This window comes from Entelurus aequoreus, linkage group LG21 (assembly GCF_033978785.1).
Source record: "Entelurus aequoreus isolate RoL-2023_Sb linkage group LG21, RoL_Eaeq_v1.1, whole genome shotgun sequence".
In the NCBI taxonomy this organism is placed as follows: Eukaryota; Metazoa; Chordata; class Actinopteri; order Syngnathiformes; family Syngnathidae; genus Entelurus; species Entelurus aequoreus.
The window spans coordinates 18,733,474-18,761,368 of record NC_084751.1 but is presented as its reverse complement, the minus strand read 5'-3'; the positions used below and the strand labels follow the sequence as shown (position 1 = coordinate 18,761,368).

At 40.5% G+C, this 27,895-nt stretch overlaps 1 protein-coding gene across 1 annotated transcript; it reads left to right on the top strand.

The window, feature by feature from the left end:
- The first annotated feature begins 11,305 nt into the window (after window positions 1-11,305).
- LOC133639002 (uncharacterized) lies at window positions 11,306-17,825 on the top strand. Its single transcript, XM_062032057.1, has 4 exons — window positions 11,306-11,768; window positions 12,847-13,018; window positions 13,173-13,325; window positions 13,667-17,825. Exons 1-4 carry the CDS (start codon window positions 11,306-11,308, stop codon window positions 17,655-17,657), a joined length of 4,779 nt encoding a protein of 1,592 aa, XP_061888041.1. The 3' UTR covers window positions 17,658-17,825.
- The last annotated feature ends 10,070 nt before the right edge of the window (window positions 17,826-27,895 follow it).

The following is a 27,895-nucleotide window of genomic DNA, read 5'->3' as shown; positions in this document are numbered from 1 at the left end:
CCTATATCAATCAATCAATCAATTTTTATTTATATAGCCCTAAATCACAAGTGTCTCAAAGGGCTGCACAAGCCACAACGACATCCTCGGTACAGAGCCCACATATGGGCAAGGAAAAACTCACCCCAGTGGGACGTCGATGTGAATGACTATGAGAAACCTTAGAGAGGTCCGCATATGTGGGTAACCCCCGCCCCCTTCTAGGGGAGACCGAAAGCAATGGATGTCGACTGGGTCTGACATAATATTGTGAAAGTCCAGTCCACAGTGGATCCAACACATCAGCGAGAGTCCAGTCCATAGTGGGGCCAGCAGGAAACCGTCCCGAGCGGGCACGGGTCAGCAGCGCAGAGATGTCCCCAACCGATGCACAGGCTAGCGGTCCACCCGAGGTCCCGACTCTGGACAGCCAGCACTTCATCCATGGCCACCGGACCTGTGCAACTCCCCCTCCCCAAAGGAGAGGGGAGCAGAGGAGAGAAGAAAATAAACGGCAGATCAACTGGTCTAAAAAGGGGGTCTATTTAAAGGCTAGAGTATACAAATTAGTTTTAAGATGGGACTTAAATGCTTCTACTGAGGTAGCATCTCTAACTGTTACCGGGAGGGCATTCCAGAGTACTGGAGCCCGAATAGAAAACGCTCTATAGCCCGCAGACTTTTTTTGGGCTCTGGGAATCACTAATAAGCCGGAGTTCTTTGAACGCAGATTTCTTGCCGGGACATATGGTACAATACAATCGGCAAGATAGGCTGGAGCTAGACCGTGTAGTATTTTATACATAAGTAGTAAAACTTTAAAGTCACATCTTAAGTGCACAGGAAGCCAGTGCAGGTGAGCCAGTATAGGCGTAATATGATCAAACTTTCTTGTTCTTGTCAAAAGTCTAGGAGCCGCATTTTGTACCAACTGTAATCTTTTAATGCTAGACATAGGGAGACCCGAAAATAATAAGTTACAGTAATCGAGACGAGACGTAACGAACGCACGAATAATGATCTCAGCGTCGCTAGTGGACAAAATGGAACGAATTTTTGCGATATTACGGAGATGAAAGAAGGGCGTTTTTGTAACACTCTTAAAGGCCTACTGAAACCCACTACTACCGACCACGCAGTCTGATAGTTTATATATCAATGATGAAATCTTAACATTGCAACACATGCCAATACGGCCGGGTTAACTTATAAAGTGCAATTTTCAATTTCCCGCTAAACTTCCGGTTGGAAACGTCTATGTACGATGACGTATGCGTGTGATGTCACGACGGCAACGGAAGTATTCGTACCCAATGTGTCACCATACAAACTGCTCTGTTTTCATCGAACAATTCCACAGTATTCTGGACATCTGTGTTGGTGAATCTTTTGCAATTTGTTTAATGAACAATGGAGATTGCAAAGAAGAAAGTTGTAGGTGGGATCAGTGTATTAGCGGCTGGCTGTAGCAACACAACAATGAGGACTTACTTGGATAGCAGATGCGCTAGCCGATGTTAGCCGCCAACCGCATCTGTGATCGGGTGAAGTCCTTCGTCGCGCCGTCGATCGCTGGAACGCAGGTGAGCACGGGTGTTGATGTGCAGATGAGGGCTGGCTGGCGTAGGTGGAGCGCTAATGTTTTTATCATAGCTCTGTGAGGTCCGGTTGCTAAGTTGCTAAGTTAGCTTCAGCGTCGTTAGCAACAGCATTGTTAAGCTTTGCCAGGCTGAGAATTATTAACCGTGTAGTTACATGTCCATGGTTTAATAGTATTGTTGATCTTCTGTCTATCCTTCCAGTCAGGGATTTATTTATTTTGTTTCTATCTGCATTTGAGCCAGATGCTATCACGTTAGCTCAGTAGCTAAAGAGCTTCGCCGATGTATTGTCGTGGAGATAAAAGTCACTGTGAATGTCCAAAGTTCGCGGTCCATTGTTTAATTTCATTAAGACACGCCTCCAGCTGACTACAATCCGGTGTGTTGGTCAGCTTTAGGGGCATGTAGAGTTGGGTGTCATCAGCATAACAGTGAAAGCTAACACCGTATTTGCGTATGATGTCACCTAGCGGCAGCATGTAAATACTAAAGAGTGCAAGGCCAAGAACCGAACCCTGTGGAACTCCGCACGTTACCTTGACATAGTCCGAGGTCACATTGTTATGGGAGACGCACTGCATCCTGTCAATAAGATAAGAGTTGAACCAAGACAAGGCTAAGTCTGACATACCAACACGTGTTTTGATACGCTCTAATAAAATATTATGATCGACGGTATCGAAAGCGGCGCTAAGATCAAGAAGCAGCAACATAGATGACGCCTCAGAATCCATCGTTAGCAATAGATCATTAGTCATTTTTGCGAGGGCTGTCTCCGTAGAGTGATTTGCCCTGAAACCGGATTGAAAGGGTTCACAGAGATTGTTAGACACTAAGTGTTCATTTAGCTGCTGTGCAACAATTTTTTTGAGAATTTTCGAAATAAACGGAAGGTGGGAGACCGGTCGGTAGTTTACCGTGAGGTCGGGATCGAGGTTAGGTCTTTTGAGCAGAGGATGAATAACCGCTTTTTTGAATGCTAGGGGAACAGTACCGGAGGAAAGTGATAAGTTTATAATATTTAACACTATAGGTGTATAAATAATAATATAGTGTTAAATAAAATCAGTCCCTTGGGCACAAAACTGAAAATAATACAGCTCTCCAAAAAGTGCACTTCTGCTGCTATTGGAACATCCTTCTGGGTTCCATCAGTGTGGCCTCCTCCAGGAGTGACTGCACGTCCTTGTCCTGGAGGGAAAATGAGGGCAGACACAACATATAATTAGGGGGGAAATTAGCTGAATGTGAAGACTAGGGTGTCTGTTATTAAGTCTTTAGCATTAGTATGTGGGATTAAATGATGAAATGGATTAAGTAATGAAGTTAAACACTGATATGATCCACTTTAAGAGGTTGTTCAAATTAATAGTGCTTACAAAGAACAAAGAAGAATTATGAGAAATACTTTCAACCTTATTGAAAATAAGATATTCTTCATCTCAGTATATTAATAATGACTGAATTAATTTATTACATATTACAAAACTATTGTATATACTAATTCACAGATGTTATTTTATTATAAAAAGGTCAGTAAATTATGTATATATTTGTAAACGCTCTGAAGTGGGAAAGGGGTTGGATTAAATAAGCTTTACTTCTACCTACTCCTTTTCAGACATGATGTAAAGTGAAATTATATGAAACTGTGATGTGTTACACTGTAAGTGTGGTCATGTACGAAATAAACTAAAGAAAGAAAGAAAGCACTAGTTTATTAGACAGACCTGCAAACTCTGGAGTGGTGTAGGCTACAAGATAACGTTAACGTTATCAGACACATACAAAAAGGCTAACGTTAACGTTACCGTTAGCCACTGACTATGTTTAGGTAACGTTAGTCTAGCTAACAATTCTGCAGTCCTGGTTGACATAAGAGGTAACGTTATTTTAGCCTAAAGGCTACGAGTGAGCAGATATGGAAATGAACCGGCAACAGTTAACATTAGTTACTCACCAGCACTATCACTGGAACTGGCGCTGCAGGTTGAAGCAGAAGAAGAGGGGCGTGCTTCCTCATCTCTGTCGCTGCTTCTCCACGACACCTTTCTCTAACCTTCAGGTTATGTACCGCCTGAACATGTTTCAACATGCTTGTTGTACTTCCCCCCCCTTACATGAGAGCGAAGCCTGGCAATAATTGCAGATAGCCGTTTCTTCGTCGTATTTTTTTGTAAAATGAAGCCATGCTTTGAGGCGTTTTTTCCGGTCTATTGTTGTTGCTGCTTCTGTATCTGCCGCCTAATGACTGAGCTACGTCATTTCCTGGGACGTGCCACAGGGCATTTCCTGTGGGACGGGAACCAACTCTTTTTCTTTACTATAGTGGCCCTGATAACGGGAACCGGTTCTCAAAAAGGGATTTGAGTCCATGGAATCAGTTCTTTTCTTATCGAACGGTTCTTTTCTTATCGAATAACCGGGAGAACCGGTTTCGAACATCATCCATATTAAAAAACTCCTTTGTTCCACACGCCATTAGACTGTACAACTCCTCTCTGGGGGGGAGGAGGGGTACTAGGATGACAGGGGATGCAAAACAATAACAGTGCAATACTTTTTCATAACATGGTCACTACTGCCTAGTTTCTCTTGTTATATTCTTATTTAACTGTTATATATGTATTCTCATTGTATCTTTTTATTTTTATTCTTATTGTAATTAATCTCATTGTAGTGTTTTTCTATTTTGTTTCCATTATTTACTTTTTACTTTTTAAATTCGATCTCAATTCTGTACACTGCTGCTGGAATTTAAATTTTCCTGAGGGAACTCTCCTGAAGGAATCAATAAAGTACTATATATATATATATATATATATATATATATATATATATATATATATATATATACAGTATATATATATATATATATATATATAGAATATATATATATATATATATATATATATATATATATATATATATATATATATATATATATATATATATATATATATATATATATATATATATATATACTGTATATATATATATATATATATATATATACTGTATATATATGTTTATTTATTTATGTGTGTGTGTGTGTGTGTGTGTGTGTGTGTGTGTGTGTGTGTGTGTGTGTGTGTGTGTGTGTGTGTGTGTGTGTATGTATATAAATACATAAATAAATAAATATATATATATATACTGTATATGTAATATATTTTGGAGGGTTCTAATCTTGTAATGGCTGTCAAGTAGAGGAGACATGGACATCAGCATGGATCACCGTTTAACTTTAGTGTATGTATGTACCCTACCTTCTGCACAAATGCAGCTGGGATAGGGTCCAGCCCCCCGTGACCGCAAGAGGGACAAGTGTTAGTAAATGGATTGATTGATGGATGATCCTTTTTTCCAATTGGATCGTATAAAATCGTGTGCTTCTAATAGTGAAGAATGCTCCGCTTTCCGCCCAAATGCAGCTGGGATAGGCTCCAGTCCCCCGCGACCCTGAGATGGACAAGCGGTAGAAAATGGAGGGATGGATGGGCTTCTTCATGTTTAGAAACAATAACTGTTGTGATGCACATTGAGTTACATAATGATTTTGCAGCATAATATTTAGTTGCATGTCTTTTGGAGGTGGGAGAAAGCCCGAGTACCCAGAGAGAACCCACGCAGAGAACATGCAAACTCCACACAGAAAGATCCCGAGCCCCGGATCGAACCCAGGACCTTCGTATTGTGAGGCACATGCAATAACCCCTGTTCCTACCTAGGTTCTATTCTAGAGGCTAATCTTTCCTGTGATAAAATGGCAACCAAGGTAATCAAAAAGGTCAACCAACGAACGAGATTTCTCTATCGAATCTCCTCTCTGGTCAACAAAAGCACCTTGAAGATTCTAGCGGGAACTCTCATTCAACCCTTTTTCAATTACGCTTGCACCGCCTGGTACCTCAGCACCTCCAAAACCCTCAAATCTAGACACCAAACATCCCAGAACAATCTAGTCAGATTACTTCTAGACCTCCACCCCAGATCACACCTCACTCCTACCCACTTCTCCAAAGTGGGCTGGCTCAGGGTGGAGGACAGAGTAAAACAACTTGCACTGAGCCTAGTCTATAAAATCTCCCTGATACCGAAGTACATGTCAAACTACTTCCATAACGTAAATGACCGCCATAACCACAACACCAGAGGGAGCTCCACTAACCACGTTAAACACAGATTCCGATCTAACAAAGGTCTTAACGGCGGCATGGCGTAGTGGGTAGAGCGGCCTTGCCAGAAACCTGAGGGTTGCAGGTTCGCTCCCCGCCTCTTACCATCCAAAAAAAAATCGCTGCCGTTGTGTCCTTGGGCAGGACACTTCACCCTTGCCCCCGGTGCCGCTCACACCGGAGAATGAATGATGAATGAATGAGTTGTAAAAATGAATGATGGGTTCTCACTTCTCTGTGAAGCGCTTTGAGTGTCTAGAAAAAGCGCTATATAAATCTAATCCATTATTATTATTAACTCATTCTCTTTCTATGCCACATCAATATGGAATGCACTCCCAACAGGTCTAAAAGAAAGGGCATCTCTATCCTCCTTCAAAACCGCACTAAAAGAACACCTCCAGGCAACTTCAACCCTAAACTAACACCCTCCCCTCCCTCCCCCTTCCTCATCATACCTCTTCGGATTGTAAATAATCAAATGTAAATAATCAAATGTAGACACTTTTTCTTATAATTTCTGATCTCTCTCTCTGTCCACTACTTGCTGTACATATCCTACCAAGTCAGTACTACACTGTTCCAATGTCCATTTCTCTGATGATGCAATTGTTGATGACTGAAGTGTTGATACCAACCAAACCTAAACTCCCCCCCCCCCCCCCCCCTTCATATCCCACACCCCGGATTGTAAATAATGTAAATAATTCAATGTATATTCTCTGATGATTATCTTGTGTGATGACTGTATTATGAAAATAGTATAAATCTGTATCATGACTCAATTTAAGTGGACTCCGACTTAAACAAGTTGAAAAACTTATTCGGGTGTTACCATTTAAGTGGTCAATTGTACGGAATATGTACTTCACTGTGCAATCTACTAATAAAAGTTTCAATCAATCAGTTTCATTCCACCGTGCTCCAAACACATGCACCTGGGGATAGGTTGATTGGCAACACTAAATGGGCCCTAGTGTGTGAATGTGAGTGTGAATGTTGTCTGTGAAGTGAAGTGAAGTGAATTATATTTATATAGCGCTCTTTCTCAAGTGACTCAAAGCGCTTTACATAGTGAAACCCAATATCTAAGTCTTGCCCAAGGACACAACGGCAGTGACTAGGATGGCGGAATCTATCTGTGTTGGCTCTGTGATGAGGTAGCGACTTGTCCAGGGTGTACCCCGCCTTCCGCCCCAATGCAGCTGAGATAGGCTCCAGCACCCCCCGCGAACCCAAAAGGGACAAGTGGTAGAAAATGGATGGATGGAATATTTAGTTGCACATCACGTTGAACCTTGGTTGTGATTCAAACGCTGGACCTATACTGACACTCACAGTTTAAAGTGTGCAAGTGCAATAGTAGTGCAGACATTGAAGGCAGGCAACAAACAATACATATGTTAAGAGCAGGCCTGCCCCTGGCTAAATTGGGGCACCAAGTAGAATGTTATTTCAAATCACCCCTCCTATTACAAACAAACAAAAAAAAAGTGTGATTTTTTTGTTGTTGTTTTGTTTGTTATTTGTGTATTTTTCGTCCTTTCAGGTAAATGTTTGCTCCACTATTGGCCATTCCTTCGGTTGTGTTGCTTGAATAAAATTAGTTTTTCCTTTTTTGAAAAAAATAAATAATAATAATAATAATATATATATTTTTTTAAATAAATATATATATATATATATATATATATATATATATATATATATATATATATATATATATATATATATATATATATATATATATATATATATATATATATATATTATTTTATTTTATTTTATTTTATTTTATTATTATTTTTACAGTCGTGGTTAAAAGTTTACATACACTTGTAAAGAACATAATGTCACTCTCGAGTTCCGGTCTTCTGCCATTTTTTATATGTCTCTTGTGCGTCATTGTTTGTTATCTAAATGCGTCAATGTCTTGTTGTCTGTTCCATAACAACTCGAATCCTTTAGACAGTCAACACATTCTGTAGACAGGTTGGCACGACTTAATATTCACTTTTGTCCCACAACTGGTCCATTCAATGGCACAAAATACAAGAGAATTGAAAATGAGCGGACATTGTTAAAAGACAAGAAATATAGGTCAAAAGGTCAGAAATTCTACGACAACGTCATGGATTGTAGCGGACATTTTGGGACACCATTGTGGCCAGCTATTAAGTCGTCAGTTTTCATCGCAAAATTCCACAGTATTCTGGACATCTGTGTTGGTGAATGTTTTGCAACTTGTTTAATGAACAATGGAGATAGCAAAGAAGAAAGCTGTAGGTGGGAAGCGGTGTATTAGAGGCCGGCTGCAGCAACACAGACACGTTTGTGTTTCATTGTTTACATTCCCGAACGATGACAGTCAAGCTTTACCATTGGCCTGTGGAGAACTGGGACAACAGAGACTCTTACCAAGAGGACTTTGAGTTGGATATGCATGCTTGTGGAGATGGGACAACAGGGACTCTTACCAGGAGGACTTTGAGTTGGATACGCACTACCGTGAGTACGCAGCTGCGGCTTCCAAACATTTGATCGCTTGCCCGTACGTGCGTGCCGCTATGTGCATGTCACGTACGTAACTTTGTGGAAATATATGTGCTGTATGAACTTTGCGGAGGTGAACGGTACTTTGGGCTGTGGGATTGAGTGTGTTGTGCGGGTGTTTGATTTGTATTGGCGGGTTATATGGACGGGAGGGGGAGGTGTTTGTTATGCGGGAGTAATTTGTGGCATATTAAATATAAGCCTGGTTGTGTTGTGGCTAATAGAGTATGTATATGTCTTGTGTTTATTTACTGTTTTAGTCATTCCCAGCTGAATATCAGGTCCCACCCGCCTCTCACAGCATCTTCACTATCTGAATCACTTCCACTGCCCTCTAGTTCTTCACTTTCACTTTCCTCATCCACGAATCTTTCATCCTCGCTCAAATTAATGGGGAAATCGTCGCTTTCTCGGTCCGAATCGCTCTCGCTGCTTGTGGCCATGATTGTAAACAATGTGCAGATGTGAGGAGCTCCACAACCTGTGACGTCACGCTACTTCCGGTACAGGCAAGGCTTTTTTATCAGCGACCAAAAGTTGCGAATTTTATCGTCGATGTTCTCTACTAAATCCTTTCAGCAAAAATATGGCAATATCGCAAAATGATCAAGTATGACACATAGAATGGACCTGCTATCCCCGTTTAAATAAGAAAATCTCATTTCAGTAGGCCTTTAAGGTCCCAAGAGCAACTGTGCAGACAATTGTTTGTAAGTATCAAGTGCATGGCACCGTTTTGTCACTGCCACGATCAGGAAGAAAACGCAAGCTATCACCTGCTGCTGAGGGAAAATTGGTCAGGATGATCAAGAGTCAACCGAGAACCCCCAAAAAGCAGGTCTGCAATGAATTGGAAGCTGCTGGAACACGGGTGTCAGTGTCCACAGTCAAGTGTGTTTTGCATCGCCATGGACTGAGAGGCTACCATGCAAGAAGGAATCCCTTGCTCCATAAGCGACATCTTACGACTCGTCTAAAGTTTGCTGCTGATCACATGGACAAAGATAAGACCTTCTGGAGGAAAGTTATGTGGTCATTGTCCTGTTGAAACACCCAACTGTGCCCAAGATCCAACCTCCGGGCTGATGATTTTAGGTTGTCCTGAAGAATTTGGAGGTAATCCTCCTTTTTCATTGTCCCATTTACTCTCTGTAGAGCACCAGTTCCATTGGCAGCAAAACAGGCCCAGAGCATAATACTACCACCACCATGCTTGATGGTAAGCATGGTGATCCTGGGATAAAAGGCCTCACATTTTCTCCTCCAAACATATTGCTGGGTATTGTGGCCAAACAGCTCAATTGTTGTTTCATCTGACCACAGAACTTTCCTCCAGGAGGTCTTATCTTGGTCCATGTTATGTCAGATAAAACAAAAATTGACGTCTGGTCTTAAAAAGGGTCTGTCTTGTGTCCAGTGTTGTCTTAGAAATTAGTATTAAATTAAAAATGTTTTAAAATATAGTATTACAAATTTTAAACCAAATAAAGAGATATGTAAACTGTGATTATCTAAGGACATCAATAAAGTAATTTTTTAAAAAAATGCACCACAAAAATGAATTAGTATTACATTATTTGTACTCAGGCTGAGTACTAACTAATGGCTAATGGCTGAACAATTAGTAAAAGTAAAAGTAACTTTATAGTGCCGAGAAAGTATATATATATATATATATATATATATATATATATATATATATATATATATATATATATATATATATATATATATATATATATATATATATATATATATATATATATATATATATATATATATATATATATATATATATACACACCGTAATTTCCGGACTATAAGCCGCACCTGACTATAAGCCGCACCAGCTAAATTTAGGGGAAAATACAGATTGCTCCATATATAAGCCGCACCCGACTATAAGCCGCAGGGTTTTGATGTGTAATTACCGTAGTATATAGGGGTTCCTGCTACCACGGAGGAGATTGTCGGGACAGAGATGACTGTTTGGGAACGCAAAGCGTCCCATTTATTAACAATAAATCTTTCAATCATTCAATCAAACTTTCACATCTTTGACATGGCGAACAGCATTCGTGCAGAGTACAAATAATACAACGGTGCAAAGTAATACAAAGTGCTCGCCTGTACGTTATCAAAATAACCAGCCTACCGGTATATGAAAAGTCAGTCTTTAATCATTGTGTCATCGTCTTCCTCCTGCGTACTAAAACCACCGAAATCCTCTTCGTCGAACTAGCCGGTGCGCTGTTACAAAGACGAGATGGCGCCCAAGGCTGATTATAGCGAACTGGGGCGTGGCGTTGTTGGAAGAGTGGCTGTACCAACAACCTGAGGGTTCCTGGTTCAATCCCCACCTTCTACCAACCTCGTCACGTCCGTTATGTCCTTGAGCAAGACACTTCACCCTTGCTCCTGATGGGTCGTGGTTAGGGCCTTGCATGGCAGCTCCCGCCATCAGTGTGTGAATGTGTGTGAGAATGGGTGAATGTGGAAATAGTGTCAAAGCGCTTTGAGTACCTTGAAGGTAGAAAAGCGCAATACAAGTATAACCCATTTACCATTTAACTTAAAAAGTCAATCGACACTCTGATCAAGGAAGTTGCTACGATCAAGGAGCAGCAGAAAACTATCATGGTAGTGCCTGTGGTCAAGGCTCATATCGTTCAGTTTCGCTCCCACACCAACGGCACAACATCATTTTTACTTCATAAAATAGATTTACTGGTAGTAAGTAAGATACCAAAAGTTCGGAAATTGACACCTAGCCCATTTTGTGTAATCGGTGTTGAAAGCCGGTACTATTTTTCAGTGAGGCGCAGTGATATCTAGTGGGGAGTGGCGCGGTTTTGGTCACATGGACCAATCAGGTAGCAGCTTTATTCTAACAACATACCTGCTATGGCGACGACAACATCCGAGAGTGAAGAGGAACGAAAGACCTCAAAAGTTAGAAAAAAAGTGCGTAAAGAGGAAAATAAAAGATGCTATATGCATCTTTCATCTGTGAACAATGAGGACGTCCAGCACTTCACTCGGACACGGTGGGACACATACAGAAACTATTTAAAACAGTGGCTTTGTCTGCAAGACCAGAACAAGCATCTGGCAGAAATCTATAAACATTGCTCGGATGTAGATTTTGACGCTATTCCTGACGACGCTGGGTTTCACGCAGCATGCTACCGACGTTTTACAGATAAATCTGCATTGTTTTATGCCGAGAAAAGGACCGCACGGGCGGTGGGAGAACCATCTGCAGCCGCAGGTCAGTCAGCAGGCACGTCTGAAACTCCCCGAAAGAAACTTCGATCTCGTTCAGGTTTGCCCGTTGCTTCTGCCGGCCCCGTCCTGCCAGCCATCTGTATAATTTGTCAAAAAGTGGAAAAGTACACTCGTGTGGGAGGAAAACGCCAGAGGGATCAACTCACACAAGCAGAAACCGTGTCGGCAGGTATGTGACACACACACACACACACACACACACACACACACACACACACACACACACACACACACACACACACACACACACACACACACACACACGTGTGTGAATCTATAGTAATAATGTTACAGTACATAGCGTAGGATTGAAAGAATGTGTTGTTACTTTGTAATAACCAAATGGACCATTTATACACTGTCAGAGTTAAGGGGAGACCTTGGAATTTAAAAGTTTGAGAACCACTGGCCTAGAAAAGGAAGCCCCACCCATCCCCCCATATACCTTCACACCACAGCCCCAATCTCTCTCTCCCCCCCCCCCCCCACACACACACACACACACACACCCCTGGACTGATTTACACATCACAACCCCCACCCCTCCCCCCGCACACCTTCACACCTCACCCCTCATCCCTGAACTGACTGAACTGTGACCACTACCCACATCCCTGCTGTGACTTCATGTCACCTCCACTGCTGCTACAATAATTGAAGAATGCATAGTGCACTTTATACATCATCATTGTCATATCATCCATTATCATCTTCACTGTGAACTGAATGTGCAATACTGCTTCTGTCTACTCATGCCCACTATAGATCTGTTGTAAGATCCACACTTTAATTTACTTTATCTTATTTCTTTATTTTTGTTTCTTATTTTATTTTATTATATTTATTAGTATTAAACATCCTTAGCATTTACATTTTTAGTAAGTTTATTGTAAGTGTGCAATATAGTTTAAGTTTATTCTTGTTTAATTTTTATATTCTGTGATTCTTTATTTAGCTTAAGTTTATATTTATATTTATATTTTGTGAATTTGCAAGGGGGACCAGCAAAATAAGCTTTTCATTGTGCAGTGTGACTGTCTGTTTATCTGTGCATATGACAATAGATATCTTGAATCTTGGAATGTTTAGCTGGGAGTTCAGCAGCTCACATCACAGAGTCGTAAATCACAGGGTCATAAATACCTCTCCAACCCCCCACTCAAGACACACACACACACACACACTTTTTTACTTGTAAATCTCTGATTTTGCCAATAAAGCTTATTCTAATTATTTTTCTTTTAAAGGCCAGTTGCTGAAGGCAGCTGAGATTAAGAAAGATGCTGCCATTCTTCTGCACATCAACGACAAAGACTGTGTTGCTATAGAGGTCCGGTACCATAGGACCTGTTACAGACAGTACACCAGGTTCTTGTCACTGTCTACAGCAACGCACACTGCAACCAGAGATGAAGAAATGTGAGTAATTACACTGTACTGTCATTTTGCTCACATTTAAAAAGTAAAAAAAATTTCAACAACATGCAGCTTATATTTAGTTTTGCTTAAGATACAGCTTTGAAAGCATGACTCTTTGCACATGTTAAGTGTGTGTGTGTGTGTGTGTTTTCAGACAACCCTTTGCTGACAGCTACAACCTCTTCTGTGACCAAGTGATCCGTCAAAGGATTATAATTGACAAAGAGGTGCTGAGAATGGACAAGCTAAGGAAGTTGTTCGTGGACACTGTTAAGAAGCACGAAGATCTTGATGCTTCAGGCTACAGGTAACTGAAACAAAAATAATAAAATATTCATACTGAAAAGTTTATTATTTATAGATTTAGTCTCTCCCCATAAAGGCTATGAGAGTATGTTTAAAGTAATTTGATTATCATTGATGTGTGTGTGTGTGTGTGTGTGTGTGTGTGTGTGTGTGTGTGTGTGTGTGTGTGTGTGTGTGTGTGTGTGTGTGTGTGTGTGTGTGTGTGTGTGTGTGTGTGTGTGTGTGTGTGTGTGTGTGTGTGTGTGTGTGTGTGTGTGTGTGTGTGTGTGTGTCTGTGTCTGTGTCTGTGTCTGTGTGTCTGTGTGTAATGTGCTCATATTTCCCTTTAACTTTATGTTTCAGGAGGGATAAACTGAAAAGAAGGTTGGTCCGTGATTTCCCCCAGCTGGTTTTCCACTGCCCTCCCCAGCGCAACGTCTCTGAAATGGTTTTTGTTGAGACATTATCGTTAGCAGACAGGGTACCTCTGCCATCAGGCACATCACCATCAACTACCGAGTCAACTGAGGTGAGCCAAGCTGAAAGCCAAGCTGAAAGTGACAGTGAACACACGGCTAGTACAACAGCTGGTCAGAATACCACGGAGAACACAAGGACACTTTACAGTGCAGGGCTGATATTGAAGCGCCTTCTAAGTGACTCTCCCGGTATGAAATGCCCGTGGCCTCCCACAGCAGAGGATTTAAATGTATCTGAAGCTAAATCTGTTGTGCCTGTTGAACTGTACAACTTCATTGCCTGGATTATAGGTGCAACAGAAGAGCCAACACTAGCCTGTTATGTTGATGTTCCTGATGATGTGAATCTAAAGGTTATCTCTCTTTGTCAAGACATTGTGTATCTGGCATCTAAAGGTCGAAAGCAGACACCCAAGTCATTGTGTCTTGGTCTAACTGTTCGCCATTTAACAGGTTCATCAAATGTTCTGTCACTGCTGAATAGGTTAGGACATTGTGCTTCACGGGACACAGTTGTCAGTCTTGACACTAGCCTTGCTCAGCTACAACTTTTAGAGGGTAGAAACAAAATACCCAAGGGATTCGCACAGAAGGCACCCACAATACTGGTGTGGGACAACATTGATTTTGGGGAGGAGACACTGTCAGGTCATGGAACTACTCACCACACAAATGGCATTATGCTCCAAAGTTCTGTCACTGAAACTGTGTCGAGAACAGAGAGACAGCCACTACAGAAGGCAGTTAAATCATTCAAACCACCTCCTAGCTACCCCGTAGAACACTACCAACAGTCTAAAAGACACGGGCCACAGAACTTGAGTCACCATGGAAGTGTTCCATTGGATGCAGAAACATACAGGTTGAACACTGTATCTGCTGCCAAAACTGAACTGGCATATGTTTCAGTAAAGTACACAGATGCTGAAGCATGCACAGTGCCAAGCTGGACAGGTTTCCATACACTGCTCCAAAGTGGGGCCACTCTGCCAAAGTCAGCACTGTATTATCTTCCAGTCATTGAGGCTTCACCGACGGAGATGTCAACAGTTAACACGATTTTGAAGCGAAGTGTTGAAATTGCTGATCAGCTAGCACTGGACCATGTAGTGGTAGTTTTTGACCAGGCTATATATGCCAAAGCTCAGCAAATCCGCTGGAAGGACCAGGAATTGACAAAACGCCTTGTGATTAGACTTGGTGAGTTTCATACTTGCATGTCTTTCCTAGGGATTATAGGAAAAAGGTTTGGTGATGCAGGACTGCAAGACATACTCATTGAGTCTGAAGTTGTTGCCCCAGGTTCCATCAATGGTGTGATCAGTGGTCATCATTACAACCGCAGCATGAGGGCACAGAAACTTATGTATGAGAGCCTGCAACGTGCCAGATTCAGCACATTCTTAGACTCTTTGACACCAGCGGGGAGAGATGAGTGCATGGCTGTCATCAGTGAAATCAAAGACACATTCCCAGACAGAACAGTGGATGTTTTGTGTGCAAACCAGAAATTTGACCAAATGTGTTCAAAGTATGCTCTCTTTGTGGAAAAGAGAACTGCCGAAAACCCAACGTTTGCTTTCTGGAGTTCTTACATTGACATGGTGCAAATACTCCTTCTGTTTGTGAGAGCTACACGAGAATCAGACTGGCAGCTTCACCTGTCAACAGTGCGCTTGATGATGGCATGGTTTTTTGCTTATGATCGTGTAAACTATGCTAGGTATTTGCCTACATACTGGATGGAAATGGTCAACTTGCCTATAACACACCCTTCTTGTCACAAAGACCTCAGTGTGAAAGGTCAGTGGACTGTTCAACGTCAAAGTGCCCATGGATTTGCCTCCATTGCTTGTGACCAGGCTATTGAGCAAACATGCAACAGAGATTCAAAGACAAAGGGTGGCTGGACAGGAATAACTCTAAATAGGGCTGCAGTGTCTCGCTGGATATTGTCACAACATGAACGAGCTGCCATAGCTAGACAATGTGAGTCAATGTCTGGAAAATCCCCAGAAACACGAAGGCGAAAAGATCTAGACCGCTCACGGATTCATGCCGATGAAGAAGCTGTGACCAGAATAAGTTCCACCATTGATTCCATGCTGAACCCATTTGACTTACACCAAGATGGCATTGTTTGTCTTAGCTCAGGGACAGTAGCATCTGAAGGGGTCAAGAAGGATTTGCTTGCAGCACCAGAAAGGGGGGAAGAAGCTGTCAAAGTCTTTATTGACCAAAGACTGTTAACAAAATCAGTCGACATTTTTGCCCCCATCAAGGCTCAAAAACTGAAGACCTTTAGTGACCAGGCAAAAACAAAGACAAAATCTGCAGCAGCCAAAGATGTCATTCTGCGTGCAGACAAGAAACTTTTCTCCAGGCTACTCATTATTGGTCAAAGTAGAAAGGTAGACCTGAGGCAAATTCTGTCCTACTCCTTGGGAACGGTTTCATATCCCTTAGCCAGTACTGATGGGTCACTTGCTAAAACAGACAAATCTGCCTTGATGAATATATTGGAGAACAAAGACAAAGACTGCTTAGTTCAGCAAGTTCCGTCAGATGGAGCTATTCTCTTCGATGGCATGGCAGTCATTCAAGCCATGCATTCCAAACCAGCTACCTTTGGAGAGTTGGCTGACAACTTACTCCAGTACGTGGTCAAGATAGCTCTGCAGCACAAGTGTACAAGGATAGACTTTGTCATTGACCAGTATCCAGAAATCAGTATTAAAAACCTAGAGCGGTCACGGAGAGCTGAGGGTGGTACACAACAGGTGCAGATCTATGGACGGGATCAGAAGGCACCCACACAGTGGAAAAAGTTTCTATCTAATGGGACCAACAAAGCAGCACTGGCAGAATTCCTCTTTGTTGCATGGCGAGATGCTGATCTCACCATTTTGGGCAGGGACTTCAGCTTGTACATAGCACATGGAGAACTGTGTCACTGTGTTACTGTGAAAGAGGGTTCACAAACTGTCAGTGCTGTTCACGAACTGACATGTGACCATGAGGAATGTGACACTAGGGTGTTTTTACATGCACAGCATGCTGCACAAGAACATCAAACTGTTGTCATCAAAAGCCCTGACACTGATGTGGCAGTGATTGCTGTAAGTCTTCAAAGAGCTTTACAGTGTAGCTTGTATTTTTTCACGGGAGTAGGCAACAGAACGAGGATCATAGACGTGGCTAAGGTGGCAGCAGCTCTTGGCAACAGTGTTTGTTCTGCACTCATTGGCATCCATACCTTCACAGGTTGTGACTCGACCAGTGCCTTTCATGGCAAGGGCAAAAGGAAGACATTTTCTCTTGCTTGTCAGAAAGACGAATACCTGACTGCGTTCTCAAATCTGGGCAGCAGTTTTAACCTTGACCAGTCTACGTTCAAAACACTGAGCAAATATGTGTGCCACCTGTATGGACAGGCATCTGCCAAAGACGTGAACGATGCAAGATACAAAGCATTCTGTATGGCATCGTCAGCTTTGCCAGAACTGTCCATTCCCCCAACAAGTGATGCCCTCCACCAACACTGCAAAAGGGCAAACTACCAAGCAGCAGTAATGCGACATTCCCTGACTGGTATGATGTGTGCCCCTTCACCCATTGGCAATGGATGGTACATTGAGGATGGGGAGTTAACAGTAAGATGGATGACTAGAAATCCTGCCCCAGATAGTGTGCTGCAGGTAGTCCACTGTGGTTGCAAGACAAGCAAATGTGAAACAGAAAGATGTTCATGTATGTCTGCAAAAATGTCTTGTACTGATTTATGTCACTGCCAGAACTGTGGAAATGTTTCAAAGGAAACAGAAGAAAGAGGTGCATGGGATGATGACACAGATGAAAGTGATATTGATGAGTAATTACGCACCATGTCACCATGTAAAATTTGCCACTTTTGTTTCTTTATCAAGATGTTTGATTATCGAGATGCCACACTGCCATTTTAACGGTAAAGCTTAAATAATGTCTGTATTACCTTTTTTTTCAAATTTGTTTTGGTCTTTTGTGTGTGTTTGTGTGTGTGTGTGTGTGTGGGGGGGGGGGGGGTATAAATGACACATGCTGTGAAACAATTTGCTACTTTAATAAATATTTATCATATTTTATACCAATTTGGGCCTTTACTGCATCTATTTTAATCTTGTCCATTTTTGCCTTATTCCAGTTTTGGGGTGCATGGTAATATTTTGCTAGATTTTAAGCCACTTTTGGCCACGGTGTGTTACTTCTTTTGTACCTTTGATTACATAGAAGGTTGTGACATTTTTTTAATGTATGATACATAAGCTTTTAGCTAAATTTAATAAGTGTGTGCTTCATTGTGCTGGGGCAAATCACTTCAGTTGAATCGTTTTTTAAGAAATTTGCTACATTTCATGATCTAAATTCACATATGAGTATACTAAGGCACCAATATTTGTTTCAGATGTTAGGTATATGTATTTATGATATTTGAGAAAGATTTTGTGTTGCCAAAATGAATAAGACATATTTTACAAGCCAAAACTGCAGCACAAGATTTTCGTTTTTTGTGATTTACCTCTATATACATTTCTGGCTTGTGACAAAATTTGGCTAGGTATCATGTTCTGAACTTTTAACCCAAAGTCCAGAAGGGTATTATCTATGCAAAAATGCATTGAACAAGTTGTGCTTAGACGTGGGAGCGAAATTCATTTTCTAGGCACTTTTTCTCATGTCAGCTCACCGTCTATGGCCCTTGTTGGGCAGCTGGATCAGATGAGGGCTGACAATCCGGAGAAAGATAAGAAAATCGCAATTCGATAGAACAGAGTTGCTGATATTGATCAGTACACACGGATCAATGATGTGATCATCACCGGATTTAGCATCATTTATTTTGATGAAAAGTTTGTAGAGATTGTTTTTCTTTTTACAGGCATTAATTATCCCTTTTGTGATCCAAGGGCTGTTTTTCTTTTTTCCTTTTATAAAATATTATTCCACAGGGCATTGTTTATTATGCAGAGAAGTAAAGATGTCTACAAAATTACAATAAGCACTGTCCACATTTGGTTCTCTGTATACTGAAGTCCAATCCTGAACTGCTAAACTATTGTTTAGGGCACATTGTTCAGGGGATGACTTAAATCAATTGCAGAAGGTCATTATGGAAGAAATGAGTAAACTAAAAACTTGGTTTGACTATAATAAATTGTCATTAAACCTGACTAAGACTAAGTTAATGCTGTTTGGAAATAGGACAAGTGAAACAAGGGTGCAGATACAAATAGATGGGGTGGATATTGAAAGGGTTTTTTAAATAAAATTCCTTGGAGTTACAATTGACTATCAAATTAACTGGAAATCACATATAAAACATGTACAATCTAAGCTGTCAAGAAGCATCTCAGTAATAAATAAAGTAAAGCAGGTTCTGGATCACAAATCACTCCACATTCTCAACTGTTCATTAGTCTTACCATATTTAACCTACTGTGTGGAAGTCTGGGGGAATAATTACAAAAGCTCATTAAACTCATTAACTATACTTCAGAAAAGAGCTGTACGCATCATCAACAAGGTTGGATATTTGGACCATACTCATTCACTGTTCTTACAGTCAAAAATATTGAAATTTAATTATATTATTTTGTATCAAACTGCACAAATAATGTATAAAGCCAAAATCAATAAACTCCCAGGAAGCATTCAAAAATTGTTCAGCACACGAGATGGGGGTTACAAATTAAGGGGGAATTTAAGTTTCAAAATGCTTAGTTATAAAACGACCATTAAAACGTTTTTGTATTTTAATTTGTGGAGTGAAACTATTGAATGGTTTGAATGTGGAGATAAGGCAATGTCCAAAGATAAACCAGTTTAAAAAGAAGTATAGGTACATGATATTCCAGAGGTACAGAGATGAAGAAGGGCTTTGATATTGGGTTGTTTGTGTTACAGAAGAGCGTGGGGCTGCCCACTGAGGCAGTGATGCCATTTCCATGATCACTAGTGGTAATGGTGTGGCTATGTATGTGTGTAGTGTGCATATGTATGTATATATTTATAATTTATGTATATACAAGTTCATTAATTTGTACATAGAGTGAACAGGTAGTTCTAGCTCAGAGTATTTTATGAATTAAAGAAAAGGGGTGAGATTAAATAAGTGTAAACTTCTTCTCACTCCTTTTCAAATATGTAAAACAAGAAAAAAAAGAAAGTCAATTGCTCATTTTGTTTATTTTTTTTTGTTTTTTATCCTCCATTGTTTTCATTTTGTTATAATGGCTGTTAAGGCTATAGCACTGTATTGGATCAGGCTCGTTCTTGTTTTTTTGCATATTTGAAATAAAAATATATCAAATCAATTCAAATTGATAGGGGGGGGTGTCCATCTAAAGATGTCCAACTAAACTAAGCCTTTGTTTAAGTCAGTCATTTTTCCAATATTATTGTTGGCTATTCTTTTCTTTTTTCTTTTTTTTGGGGGTGGGGGGTTATTTTTTTTTGAAAGCCAGTGTTATATTATCAATGGCTCAATCTACAAACCAAGCCACAACTCTGAACCATGCTTCATGTTGGCGCCCCACCTTGTGACAGTTGCTGAAAATACAGTTAAAGTATCATGTAAATGTGATTCTTAATGTATATTGCTAGCTAATAATAGTCTAAAAAAGTACACAAACATATACTTTGTTGTAAAAAATATAGTTATGTGAGCATGAATGTTGTCTGTCTATCTGTGTTGGCCCAGTTGGCTCAGTAAAAAAAGGAGTGAGACACAATAAGCAGGGTTACACAAAAATGAGTAACATTTATTCCCACCAATTTTTTTGTAGTGAGCTGGCACAAGGACAGAGAACGAATAATTTTGGTGAGGAACTGGATTATACTAACACTGGAATTTATCATTAGAGAACAAAGTAGCACCTCCTGTCTAAACAAAAAATACATAACATGATTGTTTTTTTTGTTTTTTCATTTTACAATGTAGCCCTAATGGAGATCTGTAATCTAAGTGACTTTCTAGTTATTTGTGGTCATAAAATAATGTTTAGCTAATACATCTAATGGTGCAGGCCTGGACATTTGCAGTATTGTATATTTTAGATGAATAATAATGTAACACAACCTTCTAAAGCCTTGCTTTTTGGACTTATGTTTTATTATTATATTCATAGGCATTCAAATTGTTCTGGACTAATTCAACCGAATAATCCATCCATCCTTTTTACTACCGCGTGTCCCTTTCAGGATTGCGCAGGGTGCTGGTGCCTCATGTCTCAGTTGCGGGGTACACCCTGGACAATTCAACCAAATAATACACCTGATAAATGTAATGTTTGTAGGTGTACTTTGTTGCTGGCTCAATATTGAGACGGTTAGATGGATTTGGATGCTTTAATCATCAACATCGCTTGCATGCACCTGACTCATAGATCAGGCGTAACTGTTCTAACATTGTCCACCAGTGCATGTTGACGTCACCTCGCAGCCAGCGTATATCGAAATATCACAATAAATACAACAAATCACTAGTTTTTGTCACGTTTACATAAAAAGCTGATGGAAGTTTTGTTGCTCAATTCAATTCCTGAAATAAAGTAATATTAGTAATATATGAACTTTTGCGGAACATGGTCCACTCAGACTCAATGTCCAGCACCTCCCTCGTGACATGTTCAAAGTTCTTCCGGAGGAGGGAATTGAAACTCTCTCTGACAGGAGACTCTGCCAGACGTTCCCAGCAAACCCTCACAATGCGTTTGGGCCTGCCAGGTCTGTCCGGCATCCTCCCCCACCATCGCAGCCAACTCACCACCAGGTGGTGATCGGTAGAAAGCTCCGCCCCTCTCTTCACCCGAGTGTCCAAAACATGAGGCCGCAAATCCGATGACACAACTACAAAGTCGATCATGGAACTGCGGCCTAGTGCACATATGGACACCCGTATGCTTGAACATGGTGTTCGTTATGGACAATCCGTGACGGGCACAAAAGTCCAATAACAAAACACCACTCGGGTTCAGATAAGGGCGGCCATTCTTCCCAATCATGCCTCTCCAGGTTTCACTGTCGTTGCCAATATGAGCGTTGAAGTCCCCCAGTAGAACAAGGGAATCACCCGGGGGAGCACCCTCAAGTACTCCCTCGAGTGAATCCAAAAAGGGTGGGTACTCTGAGCTGCCGTTTGGCGGGTAAGCGCAAACAACAGTCAGGACCCGTGCCCCCACCCGAAGGCGGAGGGAAGCTACCCTCTCGTCCACTGGGTTGAACTCCAACATACAGGCTCTGAGCCAGGGGGCAAGAAGAATTGCCACCCCGGCCTGTCGCCAGAGTGGAAGAGAGTCCAGCCCCTCTCGAGAGAACTGGTTCCAGAGCCCTTGCTGTGTCCGACTATATCTATCCGAAACTTCTCCACCTCGCGCACCAGCTCAGGCTCCTTCCCCCCCAGCGAGGTGACGTTCCACGTCCCAAGAGCTAGCTTCTGTAGCCGAGGATCGGACCGCCAAGTGCCCTGCCTTCGGCTGCCGCTGCTCCTCCACAGCCAGATGAGGTGGTTCGGGCATCTGGTCAGGATGCCACCCGAACGCCTCCCTGGGGAGGTGTTTAGGGCACGTCCGACCGGTAGGAGGCCACGGGGAAGACCCAGGACACGTTGGGAAGACTATGTCTCCTGGCTGGCCTGGGAACGCCTCGGGATCCCCCGGGAAGAGCTGGACGAAGTGGCTAGGGAGAGGGCTTCCCTGCTTAGGCTGCTGCCCCCGCGACCCGACCTCGGATAAGCGGAAGAAGATGAATGGATGGATGGATGAACTTTTGCAAATACATGTGTGCGGTTTTACTCCAGTGAAATAAGTCACAAGCTTTCCCTTTGTGTGTACAACGTTCTTTTGGTCATTTTTAGCAGTCTAAAAATAAACTACTGTCCATCCATCCATTTTCTACCGCTTATTCCCTTTTGGGGTCACGGGGGGTGCTGGAGCCTATCTCAGCTACAATCGGGCGGAAGGCAGGGTACACCCTGGACAAGTCGCCACCTCATCACAGGGCCAACACAGATAGACAGACAACATTCACACTCACATTCACACACTAGGGCCCATTTAGTTTTTGCAAATCAACCTATCCCCAGGTGCATGTCTTTGGAGGTGGGAGGAAGCCGGAGTACCCGGAGGGAACACACGCAGTCACGGGGAGAACATGCAAACTCCACACAGAAAGATCCCGAGCCTGGGATTAAACCCAAGACTAGTCAGGACCTTCGTATTGTGAGGCAGACGCGCTAACCCCTCTGTATTTAGCCAAAATCAGCACTGCAATAGCCTACTGTTTATTCAATTTCGTAGCGCAGTAACACATGAAAAAACATAATAGACCAAGCAACTATAAAAACTGGCGCATAGCTGTCAACATTTGCATTTTCACGAAATTAAGAAACATTTAGCATCTTTTCCTTTACTGGCGTGTTTTTATTTTGAAGGCCTGACACAACCGGATGTGTTTCGCCGGTATTTCCTTTGTGTTACCGAGTGAACCGGAAGCCGTGCTGTGAATTATCGATGAATTATTTTGTCCTAAAAATGTAAATACGGGAAACTACTTCAAGAAGTTGGAAACAGGGAATAAAAGAATGTTAATGGAGTCTTCCGGCGAAAACAGGATTGTTGAATGGTATGTAGCAGTAACAGTATGTAGTTCGAGTGATTGATGATACGTGTTTGTTTGGTTTGGCAATGCAGCACGTGCAGGTACCGTACATTGTTGTATGTACGCCGTTAGTTGCAGAAAGTTGTAATAATCAGCATCTGTCACAAGATGGCGCCAACATGAAGCTTGGTTCAGAGTCGTGGCTTGGTTTGTAGTTTGAGCCATTGATAATATAACACTGGCTTTCAAAAACAAATTAACCCTCCACCCCACCCTCCAAAAAAGAAAATAATAGCCCTGCAATAATATTGGAAGAATTACTGACTTAAACAAAAGCTTAGTTTAGTTGGACAGCTTTGACCCCTACCTATCTATCCATAACTATATATATATATATATATATATATATATATATATATATATATATAAATTCTCCTGAGCCCTCTCAAGTTCCCCTGTAGCTGACAGAAATTAATTAAGGCTCCTTCATTTTCATCATAAAAATTATCCTTTTTAACGATTTCAGAAAGACAGACTTAAACAACAAGCCAAGACATGAGTATATCTATTTCGACAAATCCAGCACTTTCTCGGCACTATTGTGTTACTTTTACTTTGACTAATTGTTTAGCCATTAGTTATTACTCAGCCTGAGTACAAATAATGTAATACTGATTATTTTTTGTAGTGCATTTTTTTAAATTACTTTATTGATGTCCTTAGATAATCCCAGTTTACGTATTCCTTTTTTTTTTGTTTAAAATTTGTAATACTTTATTTTAATTTAATACTAATTTGTAAGACAACACTTGATACAAGACAGTCCCCTATTTAAGACCTGTTGTTGGAAAAAATAACACAAAAGACCAATCTATGCTAAGAAGAATTTGACACAGAGATATTCTTTTTTTACAAATGTATTAACACAGACAGTTACAACATTAAGCGCACTCTTGTGACATCACTTAAACTGAAAGTGAAGCAGAGTGAACACTCAATTTGCCTCAATCAATAATAAAACACTCTAAAACTTTTACTCATGTAACAAAATAAAATGTTTGTACAGTATATATATTTGTTTAAATACAACTTTGTTAAAATATTTCAGCGTGTATGAGTACTCTTTGAGCACATTCAACAATGTTAATGATAACGGTAATAATTTTTGTCACAATAAACGTGATAAGACAGTTTCATATCATTACACCCCTAATGACACCACTTACTACATAAGACTGAGTCATTCACTTAACCACTTTCACCTTGTTCTATCTTTTTTGACAGGACTGGAGGAATCTAAAATGTTGTGACGTGTTTGCTGATGTAGTCTGAACAAGTACTGCAATATCAATTCATGGTGTTCATCTCCTTTCAGAGGCGAGGCTGCACATTGTTATGCAACGATGCTGTGAAGGAAGATGATGTTGCAGAGGAAGGTGGGGGAATAGGCGAGGTATGGAGGGAGTGCAAACTGGAGAGGTGATACTTGAAAGCCATTCATTCTCATTATGTACTTGTATGTGCCATCTATCTACTGATTCATGTTTGTTAGAAAAGGAGTTTTTATGTTTTTCTGTCGACGAGTAAAGACGAGTAAGTTGTAGTTATTGTCAAAAATGCCACATAAAGACAGCTTTCTTGTTTGTGGGATTGTGTATTGTACAGTGGTGTGTTGTCGGGGCCAGCGAGGCTTCCTCTGCAGACTTAAACACTATCAGAGGCAACTCAGATTCAAGTATTTGTTGCATGAAATTGTATTAGGTTATTCCCAACAGTCTATTATCTTAATTTTGTGTCGAGTCACTTAGCTGCACTACTACAGTACAGTACGTGTATATAAGATTTGTATTGGCTAATCAGACATCAGCTTCCATGTGTTGTTCTGTCAACATAATCTACCCAGGGCCTTCAGGTCAGTAGTGCTGGCCCATGTCACTTCAACTATATTAGCAATTGGGCTGTTGCTTTATAGGATTTCAGATTTGTCTCACAGGACCTGCTAGCTTGCCTGCTATAACGTCAGCATTTTTACCATCCTCTGATTGGGTGATCAGAGCAAAACTGTCCGACAATTAGTCTGCAACTATCTGGAAAAGAGGGTGGATTTTGTCTAGGAAGAATCAATATTTTATTGTTTTTATGTTATTAGATAAATATTGCTGCATTTACTTGTGCGCCAAATTGCAGGTGTTTTGATACATTGTGTTTTTCCGTATTATTGATGTATTTTGGCCCACTGCGGCAAACGTCCTACAAAGTCCAAAACAGAGCAAAAGTATGATGAAACCGGAAGTTAATTAGAAGTTAGTTAGTTAAGTAGGTCCAAATGGGACAAAAATAAATAACTAAATCCTTTAAGCCAGGGGTCACCAACGCGGTGCCCGTGGGCACCAGGTCGCCCGTAAGGACCAGATGAGTCGCCCGCGGGCCTGTTCTAAAAAAAAAAAAAAAAAAAAATATTTTTTTTTATTTTTAAAAAATTAAATCTACATAGAAAAAACACAAGATACACTTTCAATCAGTGCATCAACCCAAACAACCTACCCCATGCACACTCATCCACACCCACTCACACAAAAGGGGTTATTTCTTTCTGCTACCAATATTCTGGTTCCCACAACATAGACAACACATCTGCAAGGGACACAGTCCCTGAAGCACACATGATTGTATAGGCTGCTGGTCCACTAACATTTTCATTAATTACTATTTTTTATGTAATTATTTTTATATTGTTTTACTTTCTTTTTTATCCAAGAAAATGTTTTTTATTTATTTATCTTATTTTACTTTATTTGTTAAAAAAGGGCCTTATCTTCAACAGACCAGGTTGTCAATGAAATTAGATTTTTTTAAAGGGTTTTTTAAACCAGGCCCAGTCCAGATAATGTCCAAGTAGGACTCAGCAACACACACCTTCATTCATGTACACAGAAAAAAATTAGGGAACACAACATGATTTTAAAATTTGAGAGTTTACTTTTGTATTTTACATGAGTTATTATTTGTACAAACATGGTGCAAAGTAATTCATGATTTGTTAAAAAAAAATGTTAGTGGCTAGCTAGTTAAAATGGGATATTGTGATTTCACAAGACTGTCTTAGAAGTGATCATTTGAAAATGTTCAATTTGAAAAATATGCACTTAGAGAAAATATAAAAATAAAGTGTTGCATATTGATATTTATCTTTTTCTATATATATTTATTGTGAGAAATCATTAAGATGATCAGTGTTTCCACAAAGATAAATATAATTAATTATTAATAATAACAGAGTTAAAGGTAAATTGAGAAAATTGGCTACTTCTGGCAATTTATTTAAGTGTGTATCTAACTGGTAGCCCTTCGCAGTAATCAGTACCCAAGAAGTAGCCCTTGGTTTCAAAAAGGTTGGTGACCCCTGCTTTAAGCCATCCATTATCTACCACTTATCCCCATCGAGGTCGTAGGGGGCTGGAGCCTAACACTTTTAAGTTTGTTAATGAAAACTACAACTAAGATGCACGTTATAGTCGAACAGCTGGTGCATAATAAGCATACAGCATAATACATACAGTATTAACACTTTGTAGGGCGCAAAAAAACAAAACAAAAAAAAACACAGTAAACTTTACGCTAATGCCATTGAATGTCTAGGACTTATCATGACGTGAAGTGAAGTGAATTATATTTATATAGTGCTTTTCTCTTGAGACTTCCAAATGAGACTCATTAATTAATTTATTTAAACTAAATTAAGTCATTAATTTAGTTTATGAAAAAATTAATGTAGTCATTTAATTTATTATTGAGGTCATTATTTTATGTTTAATTAATATTTCATGATATAATTATTTCAAGATTTAATTAATAATTTATACAAAAAAGTCATGATTTAACCAAATTTAAGTAATAAATTATGACACATTTAAGTAATCATTTAAATATGTATTTATCTATATAAGGTATCTGCGGAAAATATACTTCCTGTTTCGTGCTTTTAACTGAAAATACGGTACATTTGTCTTTTTAGCATGTTTTACTCACTGTAAAACATGGAAAAAGGGGTGCTATGGAAAAGCCACAGTCAGTCAGAGAGAAATGATGTGATGGTATTTTGCAGCTATGGCGCCTTCAGCCATTGTACCAGGACGTAAACCAGTAGGTATGGCAAAGGATGCGGCACAGAAGAAGACTATAGGGTGTATAATGGATGAAAAACAAAAGAAAAGGGGAAATCTGCAGCAGGAAGCCCCACACTTTCAAACGGCGTGACTAGTCTCCGGGAGCAACGAGGACAGAGGGAGGGGTAGGAAAGAGGCAAGAGTGGAGGAGGGGAGGGCAGACAATTCAGCGCAGTGCGAGCTGACTGGATGAGAGTCAGCATCAGCACCACTAGCTGTAGCATCTTCTTCTGTTGCTGCCTGAGGCTGACGTGCGACTTGTGGCCACTGTAGCATCTCTGTCAGCTGCACATAGAGACAAAAAAAAAGAAGAG